We start from the raw sequence: 20,390 nt of genomic DNA, 5'->3' as shown, positions 1-20,390 counted from the left end.
CCAGCCTGATTTCAAATAGCTGGAGCATGACCTGCTGTAACCATGGAAATAATGGCAATTTGAAGGCTTTGAAAAGTGAGGTCTGCTGGGTGCATTCTACTGGAAAAGCTCATTACAGTTTAAGGTGTTTCACACATGTCACAATGCAAGTAATCTGTATTGACACTTTGCCACATGTGGGACAAGGAGGGGATCAGTCTAAAGCTGCCCGGCCCCCCCAAATACCACGCATGCTTCCCTGAAAGTGATCCTCTGATACACATCGAGGATGGGCGAGGATCCTCCTGCCCAGAAAATGAGTGGGAGGAAAAACACCCTGAGCTGCCACCGTGGCTTGGCTCGGACAATTGGATTTTAAGTTGAAGGGCAATTTCCTGTGGTAGGCTTGCTTGGTGGAGGCTGTGCATGGAGCTTGAGACAGGAAATCTCAGACTCCCTGCTTCCACTTTACTTTTGTAATGAGCCTTCGTGATAAGACCTCGCTAGAGTTCTGCTCTGTGGTCCGAACCACAGCGTAAACACATCACGTCTGTGTGTTTTGTCATGAAAAGTGTCCGCTCTGGATTGCTTATTTCCAAATATAGTGTATTTTGAAATTTGCCTGTTTTCTCTCTCTGATCATGCCAATCATCCATCCATGCTTCTCTTATTTAGTGCTCACTGGGAGGGGCAACATAGCATAGCAAATGCATCACATTAGCCTAGCAAGCTAACAATAGCTTGATCATCCTAACCCTTTGACACCTGGATTGAAGCAGCAGCATTAAGATGCCTTTCACATAAATTTAAACCATTCAAACCTAACCAAACTTGTTTGATGTCTTCAGAAAAAAAAGGGGGGGGGCAATGAGCAACTTAAAAAGAAGTGCTCTGCAGGGAAGAAAAAAAAATATTTACCTGAATTTTTAGCAACTTTTTTCCAGGTAATTTTCTTTATTTTTTTTCTTTTCTTCAGGTTATGGTCTTGTTGGTTTTTGGTGGGTTTTTTTTTTGTAGGTTAATTTCTTAGTTAAAAAATTACATCTTGTATCTTTTTATAATATTATGCTGCTTCTTGGGCAATTTCATTAGTTTTTCATTGCCTTTTTCCCATCAGGTCAGTTTGCTTAGGTTTCAAAGGGTTAAGCTCCTTTGCCACACCCACTGCAAACCTGGAAATAAACGAATTTCAATTTTAAAAAAAGGTTGGGAAAAGGAACAGAAAACAACAAAAACCTTCAGGGTCTGCTAAACAAATGGAGTAAATTTGAAATGTCTAAATAATCCAATAGTTTTTTGCCAAAAGATGCAGGATATTGGCCACATTCATTGGGTTAATACTGAGAAGGGCAAAGTTGATCTTGGAAAAGCCTAACCCGTAAGGCAGATCTTTTATTATCAAAACAGGAAATGGTGTTTCATGCTGTTTGTGTGTCATTAACATTAAAAATGCAACCTAAAGAGTAATGGCTTATTGGCCAGTGTAAGCTGCATGTGTTTTGTGCTGAAGGGCTAGTTATCCTAGCATCAATTTTATTGTCACTTGCAATGTTTTTTGTTTGTTTGTTTGTGGAGAAAAACCTTTGCTGCCCATCCCAAGTGAGCAAATGACTTTGTCTTTGAAAATAATAAAACCTTGGGTCACAGGTTGGGTTTTAGCCTCAGATGTTGGGTATCAGTCAGATTGAATTTTAAAGGGATCAACCAGCTTTGTATCAAAATAATGTGGATGGATAGTGTGCGTAGATGAAATGTGGTAGACTTTCCTCCATCTAATCAATGACTAGATACCCCTGTTGCTCGAGGCTTTACGTTTGCAGTTTTGGATTGCCTGCCAACTGCTGCCAACCCTGCTTCCCCCACCATGTACTCAAATGGATACTGCTGATAAAGCGACACCCCCCTGGCACAATGCTAATCCAGGGCTATGGGGGGGGGGGCTCTGCCACGTCATAAATCTGGCTAGGTGGGCTTCAGCCCCTCCAGGTGTCATTCGGAAGAAATGGGGGGAAAATAATTCCCAATTTAAAACCAAAAACAACACCTATTAATGTATTGTTTAATTGTTCTAAACATAAAAATAAAAAGTTCAAAACACATCTTCTTTGTAGCATCCGAGCATGTTTTTTCCATATTACCTCTTAAAAGTCTTTTAGCACCAGGGTCTGATGGTTAGCACACATATTTTCAAGGGTATTTTTTGTATTTGGCAAGTGTTTAGATGCGTAATTTGAGGTTGATTTAATGTTGTTGTACTACTTACATTTTATGTAAGACCCTACCTGAGTTACTTTTGTTGTTTACAAACTTCACTTTTGAGATCACTTTTGCTTAGTTTTTACTGAATATTTGAAGGCAAACTGTGACGCTTACGTTGACATATAAAACTATAGCACTTATTCTATTGCAATTTTATGCTCTTGAAATCAGTCATATATTATACACTTGTATTGCCATATACCATATGCCCCACTTAAATTTCCTGAAGGTATGGAATATTATATACCGCCCAAGCCTAAGCCCTATCAATAATCTATACGCATCATAAACAACAAGACAATCAGTAGAAGACCCCCCACCCCCCCAGATGATCACCTTTTGGAACCAAGGGCGAGAGTTGCCGAAAATTTCTGCCCACCTGTATACTCTAAATAGACTGTTTTCAGTATATGCCAAGCATTTACAGCTGCCCATATTCCACCACAAACACAAACTCATCGAGCACTAAACACTGGGGACTGGGGAAAACTTAGAGAGGCAATCAGCCAGAGGTTATGTACAAGTTTCCGTCAGCCTGAATTGACTCATATCTATATGATGCATGCAGTGTTCAAAAATAGCAAAGGCTTATAGAAATGCAAATTGTGCCACAGCATGTACACCGAGCTCCAGAGCTGAACAGGCAGATTGATGCAGATTCCATACGGTCCAGATGACACAGATACCATACCACACCACAGTCCGCACCTTGGATATTGTGGCTTTGGATTATTGTTGGATCTGTTACAAAGCCAGAGTTGACAGTAGCACTGCTGAGCAAAAATGATAAAGCCCACAATGGCACTAGGTAGAGAGAATGATATCCATCACACACAAGAAAACAAAGCCGCTCATCTGTTGTATAATCAGCACCAACCTGAAATAAAAGGTCAACAAATGAATAAACATAGATCTGACAGGAAGGACCAGTTCAACAGCTGCATACAAGAGGTTTGTTTGTAATTTAAACACTGACTTCGACATTAACCATCTCTTTATAAGCTATCATGGTAGTCTATATACTGAATATATCACATGTTCTCGGCCAACATTTAAGAGACCATCCATGATCTTTTATCGACTGCTTCAGGCATTTCACAGCTCTTATCACTGGCTTCATATACTGGCGGAATACATTAAATGACATCATAATTTTGCACACCATTTTGTAGACACAAATGCATACAATCCACCATTAAAGCTTCACAACATCTGCATGCCCAAGAGGTAGACTCTCCCTAATACAAAAGCAAGATCATTTTACGCAAGCACGCCACAATAAATACTGTCTTTGTGTACGGCAATTTCTGGGGAGGCAAAACTGTCTGAATCTCTGTCAGGCGAGGACAAGCTATCAAAGGAACCTCATGTATCATTCAATGCTATCGTGAAATTTTCAGGAAGGCGGGAAGACACAGAGGATGAGCTAGCCTTGAGACCAGTGCAGACAGAGGGGTGAGAGCAGAAAATAGAAATCAAATTTAAAAAAAAAACCAAAAAGAAACCAAACAGTGCGCTCAGAAGGAGATGAAAACAAGGACAGTGCAGGACGGTATGTGAGACAAAGAGAAGGGGGGGAGAGACAGGTGCGAAAAGTGAACTGAGAGAAACAATGAGTGACAGGAAGTCCCGAGTGGATTGGATGTGAAAACAAGAAATGGATGGGCATCCAGTCCCACGGTTCTCATTTCCATACACACACGAGCTTCAAAACCATCTCCTCCACCTTTCCTGCTGCTCATTCATAAGAGCGGATAACAAAAACACTCTGTCTTCAAGGGAGTTGTGGAGGCTGCAGGGATCCATAGTGATGAACATAACAAAGCTCACCAGCTCTTCAGACAAGAAACAATAAAGAAAATCAGCGCAATAGCCCAATTAAGGGTTAAATAGTACCAGTGGAAGAGAGAGCAACCCCCCCTCATGCTCTACTCAAATATCCTTGAAAATACTTAAGTCTAATTTCAACCAGCCGTCTTTTTGTTAAGTGACAAAGGGTTTCACACGATTACAGTATTGAGTGCTGTCTGGCTCTGAGCCATGAGTTCAAAATAGCTCCAACTGATATCATGAACCAATTATGAGACACATTGCAGCAAGCCTCAACTTGTCCAAAAAAGAACCCCGATCCACTCACACTTTTTAATAATCAAACCCCATGATAGAGTGTTATAAAGTGCAGGTGTGTCATCGTGAGACCAACAACATAGTAAGGGCCAGCCCGATCACTATAAGAAAATATGGGCATCATATATATCTGCAAACTACAGATATGTTACATTTGCATGTTTTAGGCATATTATACCATGATCTGGGGAGTACTGTTATTCTGATTGGCTGCAGGGTGTTCATTAAAAACTGACAATGGACACCTACTAAGTAGTTCCAGTTTGTTAACCATTTCAAATTATGGTGCTGGCTACATAAAAGTATCAGTCTGTATCTAAATCTGAGTAACAATAGTAACAGGGACGCAGTCAAAGCTTCTACGGCTGTGGTTCCTGACTGGTCCAGCATCAGGGTTGGGATTTTTTCTTAGTCATTAGTTCAAGGTCCCCACATAAGATAAATTACCACATATACAATTTGAATTCACAAAATGTAAAAGATACGTTGGCTAGAACACAAAGAAAGAAAACATGTTGCAAAAATAAACAGGAACATCACTTCAAAATAAAAGCTCTGTCGCAGAAATTCACTGTGCTTGACATGTTCACAAGTCACTTATGGTCCATTCAGAATGGACCCGCAACCTTTTAGACAACAACTCACCAGGACAACCACTGCTCTACAGGGTTTCCCACACACTTATTCATTGATGGCAGCCCGCCATGATTAAACATCTGCCGCAACATATTGATTTTATATTTTTAGAGCTTCATTAGGACATACAGTTTGGTCATTCTTTGCACCACACTCTCGGAGCACAGAGTGTACTCTGGGCACAGATAGAGCATCAGAATGTCAGGCACAGTGAAAGTTTACTATTCATTGTACTGGGTCTAAAAGTTTGCATTCATTTGCCTCTCTGTAGCTGCTCCTCTTATTCATTTATCTGATCGGATCAACCGATCAGTTATAAAGCCTTTGACTCAAACTCCTGCTAACGAAAACAAAAAGTCACAATGAATTCAGCCTGCACTGTTCATGGACCCACAAAACTGTCCCAGTTTAGAGAGGGGACACATCGTCAGCTACTGCCACACACAGATTCTAATTTTATGAGAAATACTGCTCTGTGTACAGTTTATTTACAACACTGAATGCCATTCTTCAGTGCCTCATCCTCTTGACCACGGTATACACTGGACAATGCCCTTAGCGGTGTCCATAATCAGGAATTACTTGACTCCACATCAGTAATTAGATGCATTTACATTGCCTGTTCAAGACGGGAATGTCACGTTGTTGTGCCGCCTCGCCATTCTGTTGGCGAGCAGAGTTGTCCTACCTCCAAGTGGGACAGGAGGTAGGAACAGCACAGAAAGGAGCTTGGTGTAAAACATAGAGCTGGAAAGACCATGGGTGGCATGGGTGTGACATTTTGACAACATGTTTATGTGTGATACCCACCACGGGAGATTTAAAAAGCGACTTTTAGCATAGTGGCTAATTCAAAGAAGAACAGCAGCTGTAAGTGTTCACAAACTGGGAAAACAATGAGATACAGGAGCTCTTTACCTTAGGAGCAGATAACGAGATCAGCTGTCATATAACAGAGCAGGTGAATGATTGTGATTGACATGTTATGTCTTTGTTATTGTCTAGAAAGAGCTGCCAAGGCATTTATGATACGTCACGCTAGAGGCAGACGCTGGTGTGTAAAACGTCACACCCATCATGCCTCTTTTGATCGCAGGATGCCGTGATGCAGTGTCTAATTACACACTGGAGCGGAGCGATGCCGTCATCATATGGTTCTGTGAAAAAATGCAGGGGCGGTATTAAGGGGGGGACTTGATTGATTAATTCCTAATTTTGGACAGCTTGTCAGGCATTAACACATACTTATATAAACATTTCTAAAACATACAGGAAATAAGTAAATGGATAATAAGAGGCCTTACTTACTTAATTTGATCAAAATCAATCTCCTCTTCTACCATCCTTAGTTCTAACAATATCTAATCCTGTTTTACTTAACATACTGGTCTTAAGTCAGAGGCCCATATGAACATGGACAGGAAAGTGATTATACAGAATTCGTGCACAGGCTGGGAGGTGTAATGTTAACAATGTAAGTGTATAGAGGTACAAGAAATAATCTTTGCAGTTTGTTACTTTTTTTATGGCTCCTAAATATTACTATCAACTGTAATGTTGGTACTGTTGATACTGTTATTTCTTTTTTTGGGTTCTTTTCTTCAAAAAGCATACTATTAGTATCATTGCCTATATGAATAATTTTTCAACATATACTTTTGATTCATTTCAATTTCATTTTATGAAATTCACTCTTTAATGTTAAAAACAGAAAATGATGCAAGTATGCTGTGCTGTAAAATATACACAAATTTTAAGTCCAATTAAGATGAAAAAAAAAACTCATAATGAAAGCCTAACACAATATGTTAACAAAAGAGGGCTAAAATATGCTGAGATTTAATATTACACAGACTATCATTAATGTGTTGGAACACTTAATTACTGACTCCCTAATAACCACTACAGATTAATGTATGTATTTGCTGATCCAGATATTTGTACGAGTGTCACAATAGATGTATTAAAAGGGGAGGGGGGGCTGCTGAGGCTTCATCTGCACAGGCCCCAGATTTTATGTCTTTTTTGCTATGGGACAGATGAGTGAGAGAAGACTTGGCGTAGGACTGCCCAGGGGGATGCTGAGGGTTTTCTGGAAGAATCCAGACATGAGAGGAGACAGAGAGAGTGAAACTACCACTCTCTCTGTCTCAGTTGGCAGTGCACTGCCTTCCAACACCCAGCTGTGTTTGTTTGCTGTGAATTAGCAGACAGCAAGAGTCTACATGCTCGCTCAATATTACCCACATCACAGCATAATTAGAGGGGAGTGCACTATTAAAATGGTCATCTGCTGATAAATCATCAGGCGATCACTGGTTTTGAGCATCTGTCAAAACATCTATTTTTTATACCTGTGTGTTCTTGTGTGACATCCAGAAGCATGTAATTGCAAAGACATACAGTTTACATCACACTATGTATCACTTAAATCTGACAGGTCATAATTTGCTTTTAATATAATTATCCCGATGGTGGTGGCAATTCTTTAAAATTCTGTAATTATTGATTTTCACATCTTCTCTCTCTTCTGATTGGCATAATTACTATCATCCTCCTAACAAGTGTGAATTCCCAAATCCCAGTTAACGCAACCAAAATACTGAAGGCTGTTGATACAAGCCCAACAGGGATCAAATCAGCCTGTGAATCTGGTCAGGTTCAATCTCAGCTCCACTCACAACTATGTCACGGATCAAACGGCACAGGGCTCACAGGAGCAAGCAGAGGGTTTCTGAATGCCAAACAGCCTCCGCTGCTCAAACAGATGTTAGCTGCACCACCCCTGATATCCAAAAATCCCACCCAACACCTACAACATGAGCCCCTGCTGACAATCATCAGCCCCACAACACAGAAGCTTACTAACCGTGTGACCATTTGTTCTATTTTCAGGGTCTACACACATTTTCATTACCAAAATTTCAAAACTTTTTCGTGACTTTTCAAGGACCAAAATAAAATGTCCATGAATTTACACAACATAAAAAAAGAAATGCAAAGTATTCTTTACCCAACTCGTTACTTTAGCTACTTTAGAGCAGTTAAAACCAAAACAAAACAGCAATCAAACAACATTATTGGGGATCCTTCTTTTTGGCTAACAAGATGATCACAGCCTCCTGGCTTAGATCACAGCCCCCACAGTCACACAATGGAGAGAGAAAATTAAGGATGTCTTCTATATAGAAAATATAACTGCTAGACTGCAATTAAAAACAGATATATTCTGTTATTTCATACCTTTTCAAATGATGTGATCTACTGGACTATTTCTTTTCTTATTTAGATAGCATTACTATTAATTTACAGTATGCTTCTTGGTTTTTATGATTATTATTTTTATTTTTTTTACCAGATATATTTTCCTTACATCGGAGAATGGTGGGAACCAAAGATGAACATTGAAAAGATGAAACTCCATGGCCTCTTCTGCATGACATTTATGCATGGGCTGTATCTGTCAACATAATGACTGCACTGTGAGATTGCACTGAACTTATTGAACATGAAAAAAACAAACAAAAAAATAACCCTGGGCTCCCCATGTCAACTTAAAATTATTAATGGGTCATAGATATGGAAACGTTGGGATTCATGATCCTACATGCTAAATTACAATGTCACAACATTATTTTTGCTCCACTGGACCAGCATTATTTAAACATATCAAATTCAAACTCTAATGAAACATGAAGGGAAAGGCAGGACACAGGGAGAAAATAAAGCAACGTATGTGATGGTGTGAACCAAATATCAGACATCATCGCCAAGTAGAGCTATTATGTCAACAGCTAAAGAAATGCTGTTATGCAACATAACATGGAAGCTTTTTCACAGGAAATTACTTTAACAATTTAATTGATCACAATTCCATGACTTTTCCAAAGCAATCCAGGATTATGTGATTACTTGAGGCCTGGAAAACAAGACTATGGAATATCATGATATTCAAGGCTTTCTATAACTGTGGCAACCCTGTGTTTTCTTGTTCCTACTTTTGTCTTTAATTACAAAAACAGCAATAAAGACAGACATGAAACAAACAAAATCAACCAATAAAACACAGAGGAAGACTTGCTGTGAAACCCGAGTGAAAAATGTGAAGTCGCTCATAAAGAAAAAATCATATTGGCTCAGTGCATGTATTCTAAAAATTTCATGCTGATGCATCTATAAACAGCAATAAGGAAACAGATTTAGCAGGCAGCAGAAGGGGACGATAGCATTCAATGCGCAGTTTTTCCAGGGGGCTTAGATAACAGAAAGCCAAGCAGGAGGGAGGCTTCAGGATGACTGCACATGAGGACTTTTAAAATAAAACCCATCGCGCTGGTTGCCAAAGCTAAAACACCGAAAGCAACACTCACCCAAAATGTCTTGTCTATTAACCTATGAATCATAACCAAAACTGGCATGGGCCCACTCGCAACTGACACGTGAAGCTTGAGGCAAACATTTGTTCTTATGAAAGCTGACACTGTCAAAGAGTACACTCGGAAACATCAAAAATGAAAGTTTTAGACGTGGCTTGGCTTGTGGTAGCTTCATGTGAAATGAGCATTAACTAGTGAGCACTTCTTTTTACCTAATGAGAACGTTTGTGCGCAGCCTGCATAAATTTAAAGTACACCAGATACAGTATGCATATATAATAAGGGATACACTAGAAAGTAACCGTGTTAATGCAAATGATACTGTATGTACATTCTAATCATGTGTTCAGGGAATATAGTGCATCTATGCATCCAGATAAAGAGATCAAGGGAAGTGAGGGAGTGGAGACTGTTTCTGTAACACGAACAGATTGTAGAGCTGCTGCGCCTTCATGGTTGTCAGTGATGTATAGAAAAAAAAAATCTCACCCTCAGATATCAACGTGAAGAAAAAAAAAAATTCTGAACAAGATTACTAGTATTTATGCTTCATTAAAGCACAGTACCGCAGTGCATCATCAATAACAGGTTTATCATCATAGAAATGACTGCCGTTTATCTCAGTCACACTTTGGTATTATGTACATAGAGCAACTGTGTTTCATGTGGTTTCACATCAGTGGGCAGCTGACATTTTTCCATAAGTAAGTGGTCCGAAGACAACAAGGAGCTTAATTAACATCTTGATGTCATTCAGTGTTACCCCCCACCACCAAACACAAACACACACCCTGAAGATGCACTGATAAGAAAGACAAATAAGACATTCACAAACAGCATCCCCCCGAGGCTACATCTACATGAATACTTTTTCATTTTAAAATGGTATATTATTATTATTATATATATATATATATGTATATATATATATATATATAACATGAAAACACACACAAGCTTTTTAGCATTGTTTCAGCATTAATTCCATCTATACCAAGACCCTGTATGTGTGTACCGGTGTAAACAAACATGAAGGAGATACTTCAGAGATGGCAAAAAATCAGACCAAAGATTTCTTTGTATGGACTGACGACGAGGTATAACTGTTGAACCCCTTTTTTACACCAAAACTGGCAAGTGTACGCAGGATTTTTACACCCGCTAAAAACAGACTTCTTCCCCATCCCAAAAACACATTATTTGTGAAAGAGAGAGTGGAATGGATACTTTGTAGACTTTAATAAAATGTAGGTCAAAAACGTATGTCGGGTGCTCATGGAAAACGGGAACTAACAGGATAAACAGGAAAGAAAATGTGAAAAGCGAGGAGGGATCGCATAAAAAAGCCTTTATTATAGTGGCTTAATCATAAAAAATGCTTTAAAAACTTAATTATTATAATTAATGATTATTATTTCTCACAGTCAGTGTATTTTAGATAGATTTTTCATGTTCTCTCTGTTTTGTCATTATGGTTTGTTATTCATGATATTTCTGTTAATATTATGATATTTCTGTCATTCCATCATCTGGTTCACGTGATGGCTTTCTAGTGGTTCCTACACTACATAGGTGGGGCCATACCTAGATTGTATATACTTTTAAAGCCCTGACAAAGACCCGCAGTGATCAAAATCTGTTGGCATTTTTAAATAATAATATAATTCCTCCTCTTTTCATGTTTTTCACATTTTTGGAGTGGATGGATTTCCTTCTTGATTATCCTGTACAATATTTGTCTTTCAAATGTAGCTGAGTCAAAGTAATGACTTTCCAAGAAATAAAAAATGCAAATATTCAAGGAACCTAAAAAAAACTCAGTTATAGTTTCCAACTGTTGAGACTAAAATGCAACCCCGAAGTTTTCACACTATAACACGGTCATCAGCATCTTCAAAGGTCTCCAGAGTAGTGTGGACACTTGGCGTAAACGTAGCAATAATTGTAGGTTTTTAAAGAAAAACATATTGACTTTAGCCTGAGACTGAGGATGTGGTTGATAGTAGCCTTCACAGGGTCATAAGGCCAACAGATCATCGCCGTATCCCAGTCCTCCCCTGCTCTGTGGCTGCGGCGCGACACAGTCACAGGATGGAAATAAGATCCATTTACAGCAGAGAGGAGCGAGGGCACGGCGCTGGCAGCAGAGCTACCTTCATCCACAGCTGGAGCCCAGAAGTCATTCACTGCTCCATTTACTTTAAAGTGGAATATCAAATATAACATGACGTTCCAGTGAAGCAAACAATACAAAGACTGTGCTGTTCCACTGTCCCATTTCAGCACAGGCCATTTCCTCCCTGTTTCATATACGTTGCAACGGTGTCATCCAGAAATCTAGGTACAGTCACCTTCAGGGGATTTAAGCAATGCAAATGACATAATGGGGAGAGGCATGTGCTGTGTGGAGCCTGCTGTAATGCCAAATCCTGCCATCTGTGAACCGATAAGATTCGCAGCAGTGCTATGGTGAGCTCAAACAAGTTGGAGCCGACACTAAACTTGAAATAGGTGACCTGTGTTCCTGGGTTGTACAAGCACAGGATGAATCAGAAATCAATTAAGTTTAAAGGCATGCAAATTTAAAAGAAATCAGCCAAGTGAAGTGGCACTCAGCCGTACATCTCTGTCTGCCTAATGACTGGTTGCCTCCCTTTAATCAATCACATTTCATACCACATAATCACAATGACATGCCCTCTATTAGAGGTCAGTCTGCTTGATCTGTGCTCTGTTTCTCCTCAATGAGTGGACTGGTACTGATGCTGTCTCAGCGCACTTTACTGATGTTGGAGCTGTGTCTGTCTGAGGGATTAATTAGTTGGAGTCTGCACTGTTGTGGTCATGTGCTCACTGATGCAACTGTGGCCGCTCTTTCAGACTTCAGTCTTAAAAATGTATTTTCAAAAATTTTCCAAAGCATTCTAGTGTAAGATGGGAATTAATCACTAATGATGCAGCATATATTCTTATAAATACATGAAAATGTGTTACACAAATGAAACATGAATGCATGATGAAGCATGCATGATTATAAATGCACTTCACTTAACACATACAGTGATAAGTTGATTGTTGATGTATGGGTGAGTAATGGTATTTATAATGCATTATAAACTCCATCTGTCACCCTCTAGTTTATAACTAGACACTTGACACTTATAATTCATAGTAAGTCACATCTATAGTGTTTTATGACTGTCGATTTAGTGCATCAGTAAACATTATGTGTTGTATGAGTGTGGTCATAAAGCATTATGAAGGCATTATAATTCACTATGAATGCCCTCATAATGCATTATAGATGGTCTTTATAGAAAGTGTTCAGCATTCAAACACAGAAATCTGCAATTATACTTGAGAACTAGTGCGTTTCATTTGGTCTGTCCATGCCGTTACGTCCCCTTTACCGCCTTTAGTTGCTCTAACTTGCACGAAAACATGAGACACTTGATGATTTGTCATTAAAAATCATATAATGATCAACAGAATTATACTCGATGGGTCTCATTAATGACACAAGATCAGAATGAATTTGTGTGTAAAGTGTTTGCAGTTTCATAGAATAAAATAAAATAAAATGAATCAGCGAGAACCCAACACGATTCAAGCCTAAGAGAATAGTGAGAAAATACAGACCGGCCCAGTGTAACCTGTCACACCACTGCTTACAGAAGAAAATAAAATATTTTTTCTTAGCTCCACCCAAAATAAATCTCAGAGTCGGAAAAGTTTTTCACTCTTTCTTTGTTCGAGGCGTGTTCACAGGTCAACAGGATGCACCGATCCATAGTAATTTCCACCTCCTTATACGGAGGTCACTGGCTATTCATGGGCGAGGATGTATGCTTAGTGCTGACTTGTGGAAGCGCACTGTCAAGTTACGTTTGATTGCCATTCATGAACACACACACACCTCTTTACGCTCAAATCTGATCAGCAGATCAGCATTCATGAAACACCAGTTTCATGAATGCTGCGCCCCAAACAGCATTAGTCTTCGACAAAAAGCCATAATATTTCTGCTGGACACCAGGCAATCAAATTTGTGCCAAAAAGCTTTGGGCATGCACATTTTTTCCCCCACACTTGACATTCAGCATGTAGCTCTCAAGCCAAGTACAACTAAAATACCATTTTAAAACTATTACATCCAAACACTGACTTTGAATTGTATAACAGTGATAAATAACAGACAAAATAAGTCATGCATTAAACCAGAGGTATATTATTAGATATCCATTATTAGAAAAGCCTAGCTGCTGTTTTAGACTGTCTCAATGATGTCAACTGTTGGATGGCACTAAATAACTTTCAGCTTAAAAACTCAAAATCAGAAATACTACTGCTCTCACTCCCAAACCCTACCAGCCGAATTCTGGATGCCCTTGGTCCCCTGTCCACTAATTTAAAACCCACTGACAGAATTTCGGGAGTAATATGTGGCTTTGATCTAACCTTTCACCACCATAAGAACCATCTCAAGAATTAAACCCATATACTGTCACACTCTGACCTGGAAAAAGTCATTCACAGATCCATCCTCTCCAGGCGTGACTATTGTAACTCCCTCCTCTGTGGCATCAACCAAAAATCACTCTCTTGCCTCCAACTAGTTCAGAATGCAGCAGCTAAGTTTCTCACTGGTTTTAACAGACGACCTCACATCACCCCCTTCCTGGCTTTTCTCCACTGGCTCCCAGTTTGTTTTAGAGCTGATTTTAAGGTGTTAATGATCACTTCTAAAGCTCATCTGGCTCTGGCCCCTAGCTACAAAACAGAAATGTTGACCCCATATGAGCCAGCTCACAGCCTTAGATCCTCAGGTGGGGCCCCTCTGGCCGTTCCAAAGTCGAGGCTTAAAACTAAAGGTGACCGTGCCTTTGCCATCAGAGCTTGGGAATGACCTGTCGGAGGAGATACAGCTGGCAGAACCAGTGACTTCTTTAAATCACTTCTTAAAATCCATTTTTATAGACTTGCTTTTATGTGATGTCTTTTAAATTGTCTTTTGATTTGTCTCTTTATTCTGTCTCGATCCAGCTTATTATTATATTGCTTATTTTTAAAACTCTGTGTTTACTGGTTTTATTTTATTATTGTATTTTTCTGACATGTTTTTGCCTCTAGTCTCTTGTTTTAGTCTACCTTAATTCATGTGTGGCCTTAGTTCAGCATTATTGTCTGGCTTCTATAGTTATATCCCCTCTGGGTTATCTCACCTATGCTTTGTTTTGTTTGTCAAAGCACTTTGTAAACTCTGTTTTTAAATGTGCTATATAAATAAAGTTATTATTATTATTATACTGTACTAGTGTTGTAACAATACTTGATTTTCTAATTTTATAGCATTACCTTAAAAAGAAATTCCCATTTTTTTTTGGTTATCAACAGAAAGATTGTAGAAAACATTAACAATATGAGAAAGCAAGAGAGCGCTGCTGGTGTATTGATACTATGGGTAATTAGTATTGAGACTGTGTCAAGTACACAGTAACCATATTAACTGATAAATCTATATTTTTGACACAACTCAGTGTTGCTGAAACCACACTTTTTTATGTTGCCAGCAGGTGGCGCTATGGAGAGGTCAGTTTTTTTGAGGAACAAGCACATTCACTAATGATACTTCATTCTGTTGCATATATTCATGTACTTATGGACTTATACTTGGAGTATTTTCACATTGTATTTAGTATTTTTTGCACAAGTAAGAGACCTGACTACTTCTTCGACCACTGGTAATATGTTTTCTTTAATAACTGTTGTGTAACTGAAGATTCTCGGTTCAACAAGACAGCACATAATATTTGCACATATTTTCATAATATTTGCACACATTGTTGTTTCCTCAATGCACCACTGTGTCTTTTTCAAGCACTATCACAGCAGTGAATGTTTATTAAGGCTCTCTGATTATTAAAGCATGTTAAGATGGCAACAAATGTGACTGGAAGCTACAATATATCTGTTAGTGAAGCTTGTGCATAAGTGTGTGTGTGTGTGTGTAAACTCACCAGCTTGCGTTGACACCAACCACAGACGCCACAAAGAGCCACCAGCCAAACAGCACACACTGTCACTGCGAGGGAGACCAGGAACACACTGAGGGACACTGAGCCTGTGCACACAAACACAAGGAAAAAATGAGCGATGCTTTTTTTTTTGCATACATGGTTGAATTTTCTCCACCGTGTGTAAAATAAAAACATGGGATTCTTTCCTACGGAGCCGATTGTATGCCACAGTAAATCATGCTGTCAAAGGGGGCAACCCAAAACAAAGCTCTCCTTCCACGTTGTGTAATTGAATAGCCAAGCAGAGCTGCCATTTTTACATTCTGTCATAAGCAGCTGAGAAATACAATCTCATCACTACCCCCTTCGTGCCGGAGCATTTCAATACCTTTTCCAATAAGAGCTGCAGCCAGGCATCACTCAGTTGCACACACATCACTGTCATGGTGTCACAGCTTGTTAACTGACAGGCTGAAAGTGAAGGGAGGAGGGGGAGGAGAGAGGAGAGAGGAAGGGAGGCTGACAATACAAGGGAGCCCATGATTAATGGCTATCAGTAGATGCCCAGTGAGAGAGGTGGCTATGGAACAGAGTCATAAAAAAACATCATCTATTGCTGAAAGAGTGTGTGTGTGTGTGTGTATGTGAGACAATTCACGCCTGCACATGTGTGTGTGTTTACATGCTGCTTATGATACTATTACAATAAGTGGATCTAAACTCGTAAGCACTTTCCGTTTCAGGTTGCACACATTTAAACAATTCAACGGCCTTCACTTGGGAGGACAAGCACATAAAGCTTCATTGAGCTCTGATATTTGTGCTGCGGGGAGGATGCTAATGTATTCAAATTTCTGATTCCCTTCTCACAATTCTGATTTCTAAATATACAGTGATAAACTGGTGTCAGGATGCATTTTCACACCTCTGAGTGACAAACACCCATGCTCTCCTTTCAATAACTGGGTTTGTCTTCTCCCCAATTGCTGCCTCCTTCCCTTCCTTTGCTTGTCACAACTGGCCCATTCATCTCGCTCCTCCATCAGGATCTTGGCTTTATTCTCCACCTCGCCGTGTCCTTTGGGAGCTCAGCAGCTCAAAAAGAAGGAACAGCTGAGGGTATGCTTGTTTCATATGGAAAATAACAACGGGGATCAGCAGCACTGTATTCCAGTCTTCACTCAGCCTCAACTGCTGTTTTGAAGTCGACATGATACCTGAGGCCACTTGCAGTTAGAAAAGAGAGAGTGCATGCAGAACAGCTGATTAGACTCCTACTGTTATATGGTCCTCTAAAATCCCAGGAGAACACAAATTCTGTACTGTGACTGTAACAAATGAACCATTTAGTCTGTGAACTTGCAAAGAAATGTGTCTGAAAAAGGCAAAAAAGAGGAAAAATCTTGGGTTGTAGATGAAGAGGCTTTGCAGTGAGAGATGGAGGTGAGTGAACTTTGCACAGTGGCTAATCTCAGCTGGGCACTGTGTCTTCAGTAAAACCAAGATAAATGGTCATATAAATTTAACCCATTGTGCAGTTTTAAAGTCAATTGTCCTGATTATAGTCAGGACAATCAAAGAAACACATTTATACTTGCCATGCCAAACTGGAAATGGCATCAATAGACATTGTGAATATGATATAAACATTAATCAGATGTGTGTTTATACTTAAACACATGTTTTTACCGTCTTCTATATCATTATCCTCTCACTGTTTCCTTATACTTTATTCACAGATTCATTCATTTAATACTAGACAGGCTGGTCAGCTTCACCTTCTGTATTACAAAACAAAACATGACCAGTATTCACTTAGATATTGCGGTGTGCAGATACGGAATGATAAAATACACATTATGAAGAGCTCATCTTCAAAAAAAAATTAAAAGGAAATTATTAATACATGTAATTCATGATGTTTAATTAGTGTTAGTGTGTTGTATTTTCTTCTTGTTTTTCATTGGATAAATCCTTTCAGACTGGTTACTTTTTCTGTGCTTTTTTTGTCATTAATCTTTTTGTTGTGCTTTTCTGTAAAATTTTGAAAGTTTTTTGTTGTTTTTTTCACCACCATGCCCACTCCATTTTATCCCTCCTAAGGTGGTGTCAGACAGCATTTGCCACCGCTGCTTTTGATTTTGTCTATGTTAACACAATGGCCATGCTTCATATATCATGTTAAATTCACTACTTAATTTACCTACAGTGATTACAGTTCTGCTGTGTAGTAAGGTAAGGTGCTGCAGTTGCTGTCCACAAACTGCAACTCTTGAATAAAAGAGGAGACTGGAAGTCAAGAGCACTCACTTCGTAGCAAAATCTGGAGACCAAAATGTACCCAAAAGTGCACAGCACAGCACATTAGCAACTATTAAAAAAAGAAAGAAAAACAAGAAACAAAACTCAGTTGACTGAGGGATCTGTGACTGATGATTCCGATCTGTGACTTTAAAGGGGCAGCCCTAGAAGCCACATATTATAGATTTTATATATTTGGAGCTTGACCGTTTATTAGGTGTGCTATTGGACTACATATATCTTTTTGTTTTTCATTTCATTGAACTCTCAGGCAGAGCAGCAGAATGCCATGTGCAGTGAAAGTAAAACTTAACCGTTGATTGCCTGGGGTCTAAAAGTTTGCTTGTACTCCCTTTGCAGCAGCAGCTGTTCCAATCCATTGATCTGATCAGCTTTGATCCAACTGACAGATGAATTATCAGTCAGCTACCACCACACATCTAATTATGTGGAAAACACAGAACACTGGAATCTTCATTCATTGTTGAACCCATCCATCCCCATGTCTGTCTGCATCTTACACAAACGCTAACAGGTGGCACTGTCCAAGCAGTGTATTTTGATGCCCTGGGAGTGACATCTCAAGTGAAACGCCTGTCAGCCAGGCGCTCCAATCAATCAATAGGAAGCACATATGCACTGCATAAGAGATAAGAATCCTACACATCTTAAACATCACACGAGTTTGTCCCCTGATGACAGCCACAGCTCCAGTCTGGAAAACAATCTGACTTGAATGATCTTTAAAGGTTTAGATATGATCAGCATAACAGTCATTACGGGTGACCACCCCGCCCACTGCCCCATTAGAGACTGCAAATGGTAAGAGGACGTGTCCATGCTGTCCTCAGCATGAGAGGGTCAGTGAAAGACAGCCAGCTCTTGAACGATGAATGTACCATTCATAGATGTTCAGGAATAGACACAAGCTATATAGTCTGTTACTGTATAGTCATAGAGAGGTCAATAAAGCTGATTCCATTATACCACGACATCAGCATGGATAGCAATGGCTTCTAAATAAGGCAGGCTGAACTGGTCTCCAGCTAAGGGCATCTATGTAGCATCGGTGCTGAGTGGTTTAGTGATGGATGTCCTGATTCCTTAAGGGCTTAGAGAGTCAGGTGGAGCCAGCAGCTGATGTAAGGCCCAACGTCCTGTGCGCTTTGTGAAGGTCGAGGGGTGGGGCGAAGGGTGGTATGGTTTATGATCTGTGTCAGTCACGAGAGCTGAGGGAAAAAAGAGCCTCCAAATAAAATGCAGCATCCACAGAGGCCACGTTACGGCACTCAGTAAATGGACAGCTGGAATCCCACTTCATGGAGTATAACTTGTTTTTTAGCAGCTACAGAATAGCACTGTGTGCAGGCCAAGCAGGGGAATGAAAGGAAGGAAATACACCGTGTTGAGGTATTAGGGAGATATGCAAATCCTCAGCACCATGGCTGTGGAGAAAAAGAGGCATCATTAGAGTAAAAGAAGCCTGCATTACACACAGCTATCACAGCACTCAGGAAATTCAATTCATCTTTCCTCTAGAACGAAACAAAACTTTCAGCTTGAAATGCTCAAACAGGTGACTAATTTGCCAAGTAAAAGAAACTGGAATATGGAGACAATCTTACTTGATGCTAAATGAGAACTGTAATGGAGTAATCATCACTCTGTTTAACTGGGTAAGGAATAAAAAATACTTAATGTGGGAGATGATGAATCACATCGAAAATGGCACGACTTGGTGAAACTGACAAGTGAGCTGAACAAGCCATTGAGCCCTTTGATCAGCAGCCTTTAGAAGTCAGAGCACTCTTCAACTTGAAAGTCGCTTGTTTGTTTTAGATTTTTGTGGCTATCGCTTTTATATGCACATAAAAGTGGAAATAAATGGCACTATGCACTGGGGTGAGCGGTGACAATGATGGTGTAAATGAGCTTGCAATAAACCCTCTTGCTGAAGAGGACAACAAAGACGAAGTCATGCTGAGGTTAAATATGGATGTTTAAGGGAAACGCAGAGGCAGAACATGCAGAAAAGTACAGTCTTTAGAATAAGTGCTCTTTAGTACTGGAATCTCTAACTTTAACACAAATATCAATATTTAATGGAAAAACTGATACTAAGGGAATGCAAGCTACAATCTTTATGAAAAGATAAATACCGTAAAACTTAAATAAATATCTCGGGCTGTTATTTGCTTCAATCGCTGGACTCATTTTGTATATCTGCAACAGGCATCTAAATGGTTGCCATTCCTTTTGCACAAAGAATAGAATAGAATCTCAGAATAGATGAGAAATATCAAATTGTTTATTTAAGCCAGTTTGAATATAAGGCTATTGAATAACACATCACTTACAAATCATGCATTTGCTCTAGCTCTGAGAGACAATTAGAGAAAGAGAGAGACTTATGGTGCTCATTTTACAAACCTGGCAAACTGACACAACTCTCTATTCTCTTAAAACAGTTTTCACAACAAATCTTTATGCAAAAGTGATCCTCACGTACTAAAAAAATATATAGAATGGAGGAATTGACACATATTCAGACATTATGACCACTTCAGAGGCAAAAAGTCACTCCTTTTTTACATCTCTTTTGTTTACCATACCTGCAGATATGAATGAATAATACCTTGGTGTTCACATTTTCAGTAAAATGACCTGAACTATTGAACGGTTGAAAATCTAACTG

General features: G+C 39.4%; 1 protein-coding gene across 2 annotated transcripts in view; it reads right to left on the bottom strand.

Moving 5' to 3' along the window:
- Positions 1-20,390, bottom strand: part of syt7a (synaptotagmin VIIa) — a 109,858-nt gene that overhangs the window by 52,366 nt on the left and 37,102 nt on the right. For both annotated transcript variants that reach the window (XM_088080519.1, XM_042495463.2), the window contains exon 2: positions 15,395-15,498. In XM_088080519.1, the coding sequence (XP_087936645.1) occupies positions 15,395-15,498 (104 nt within the window). The remainder of the gene's footprint in view (positions 1-15,394; positions 15,499-20,390) is intronic.

Source organism: Plectropomus leopardus, chromosome 7 (assembly GCF_026936395.1).
Source record: "Plectropomus leopardus strain MGB_pleo_1.0 chromosome 7, ASM2693639v1, whole genome shotgun sequence".
Taxonomy (NCBI): domain Eukaryota; kingdom Metazoa; phylum Chordata; class Actinopteri; order Perciformes; family Serranidae; genus Plectropomus; species Plectropomus leopardus.
This window is presented reverse-complemented; position numbering and strand designations above follow the sequence as displayed.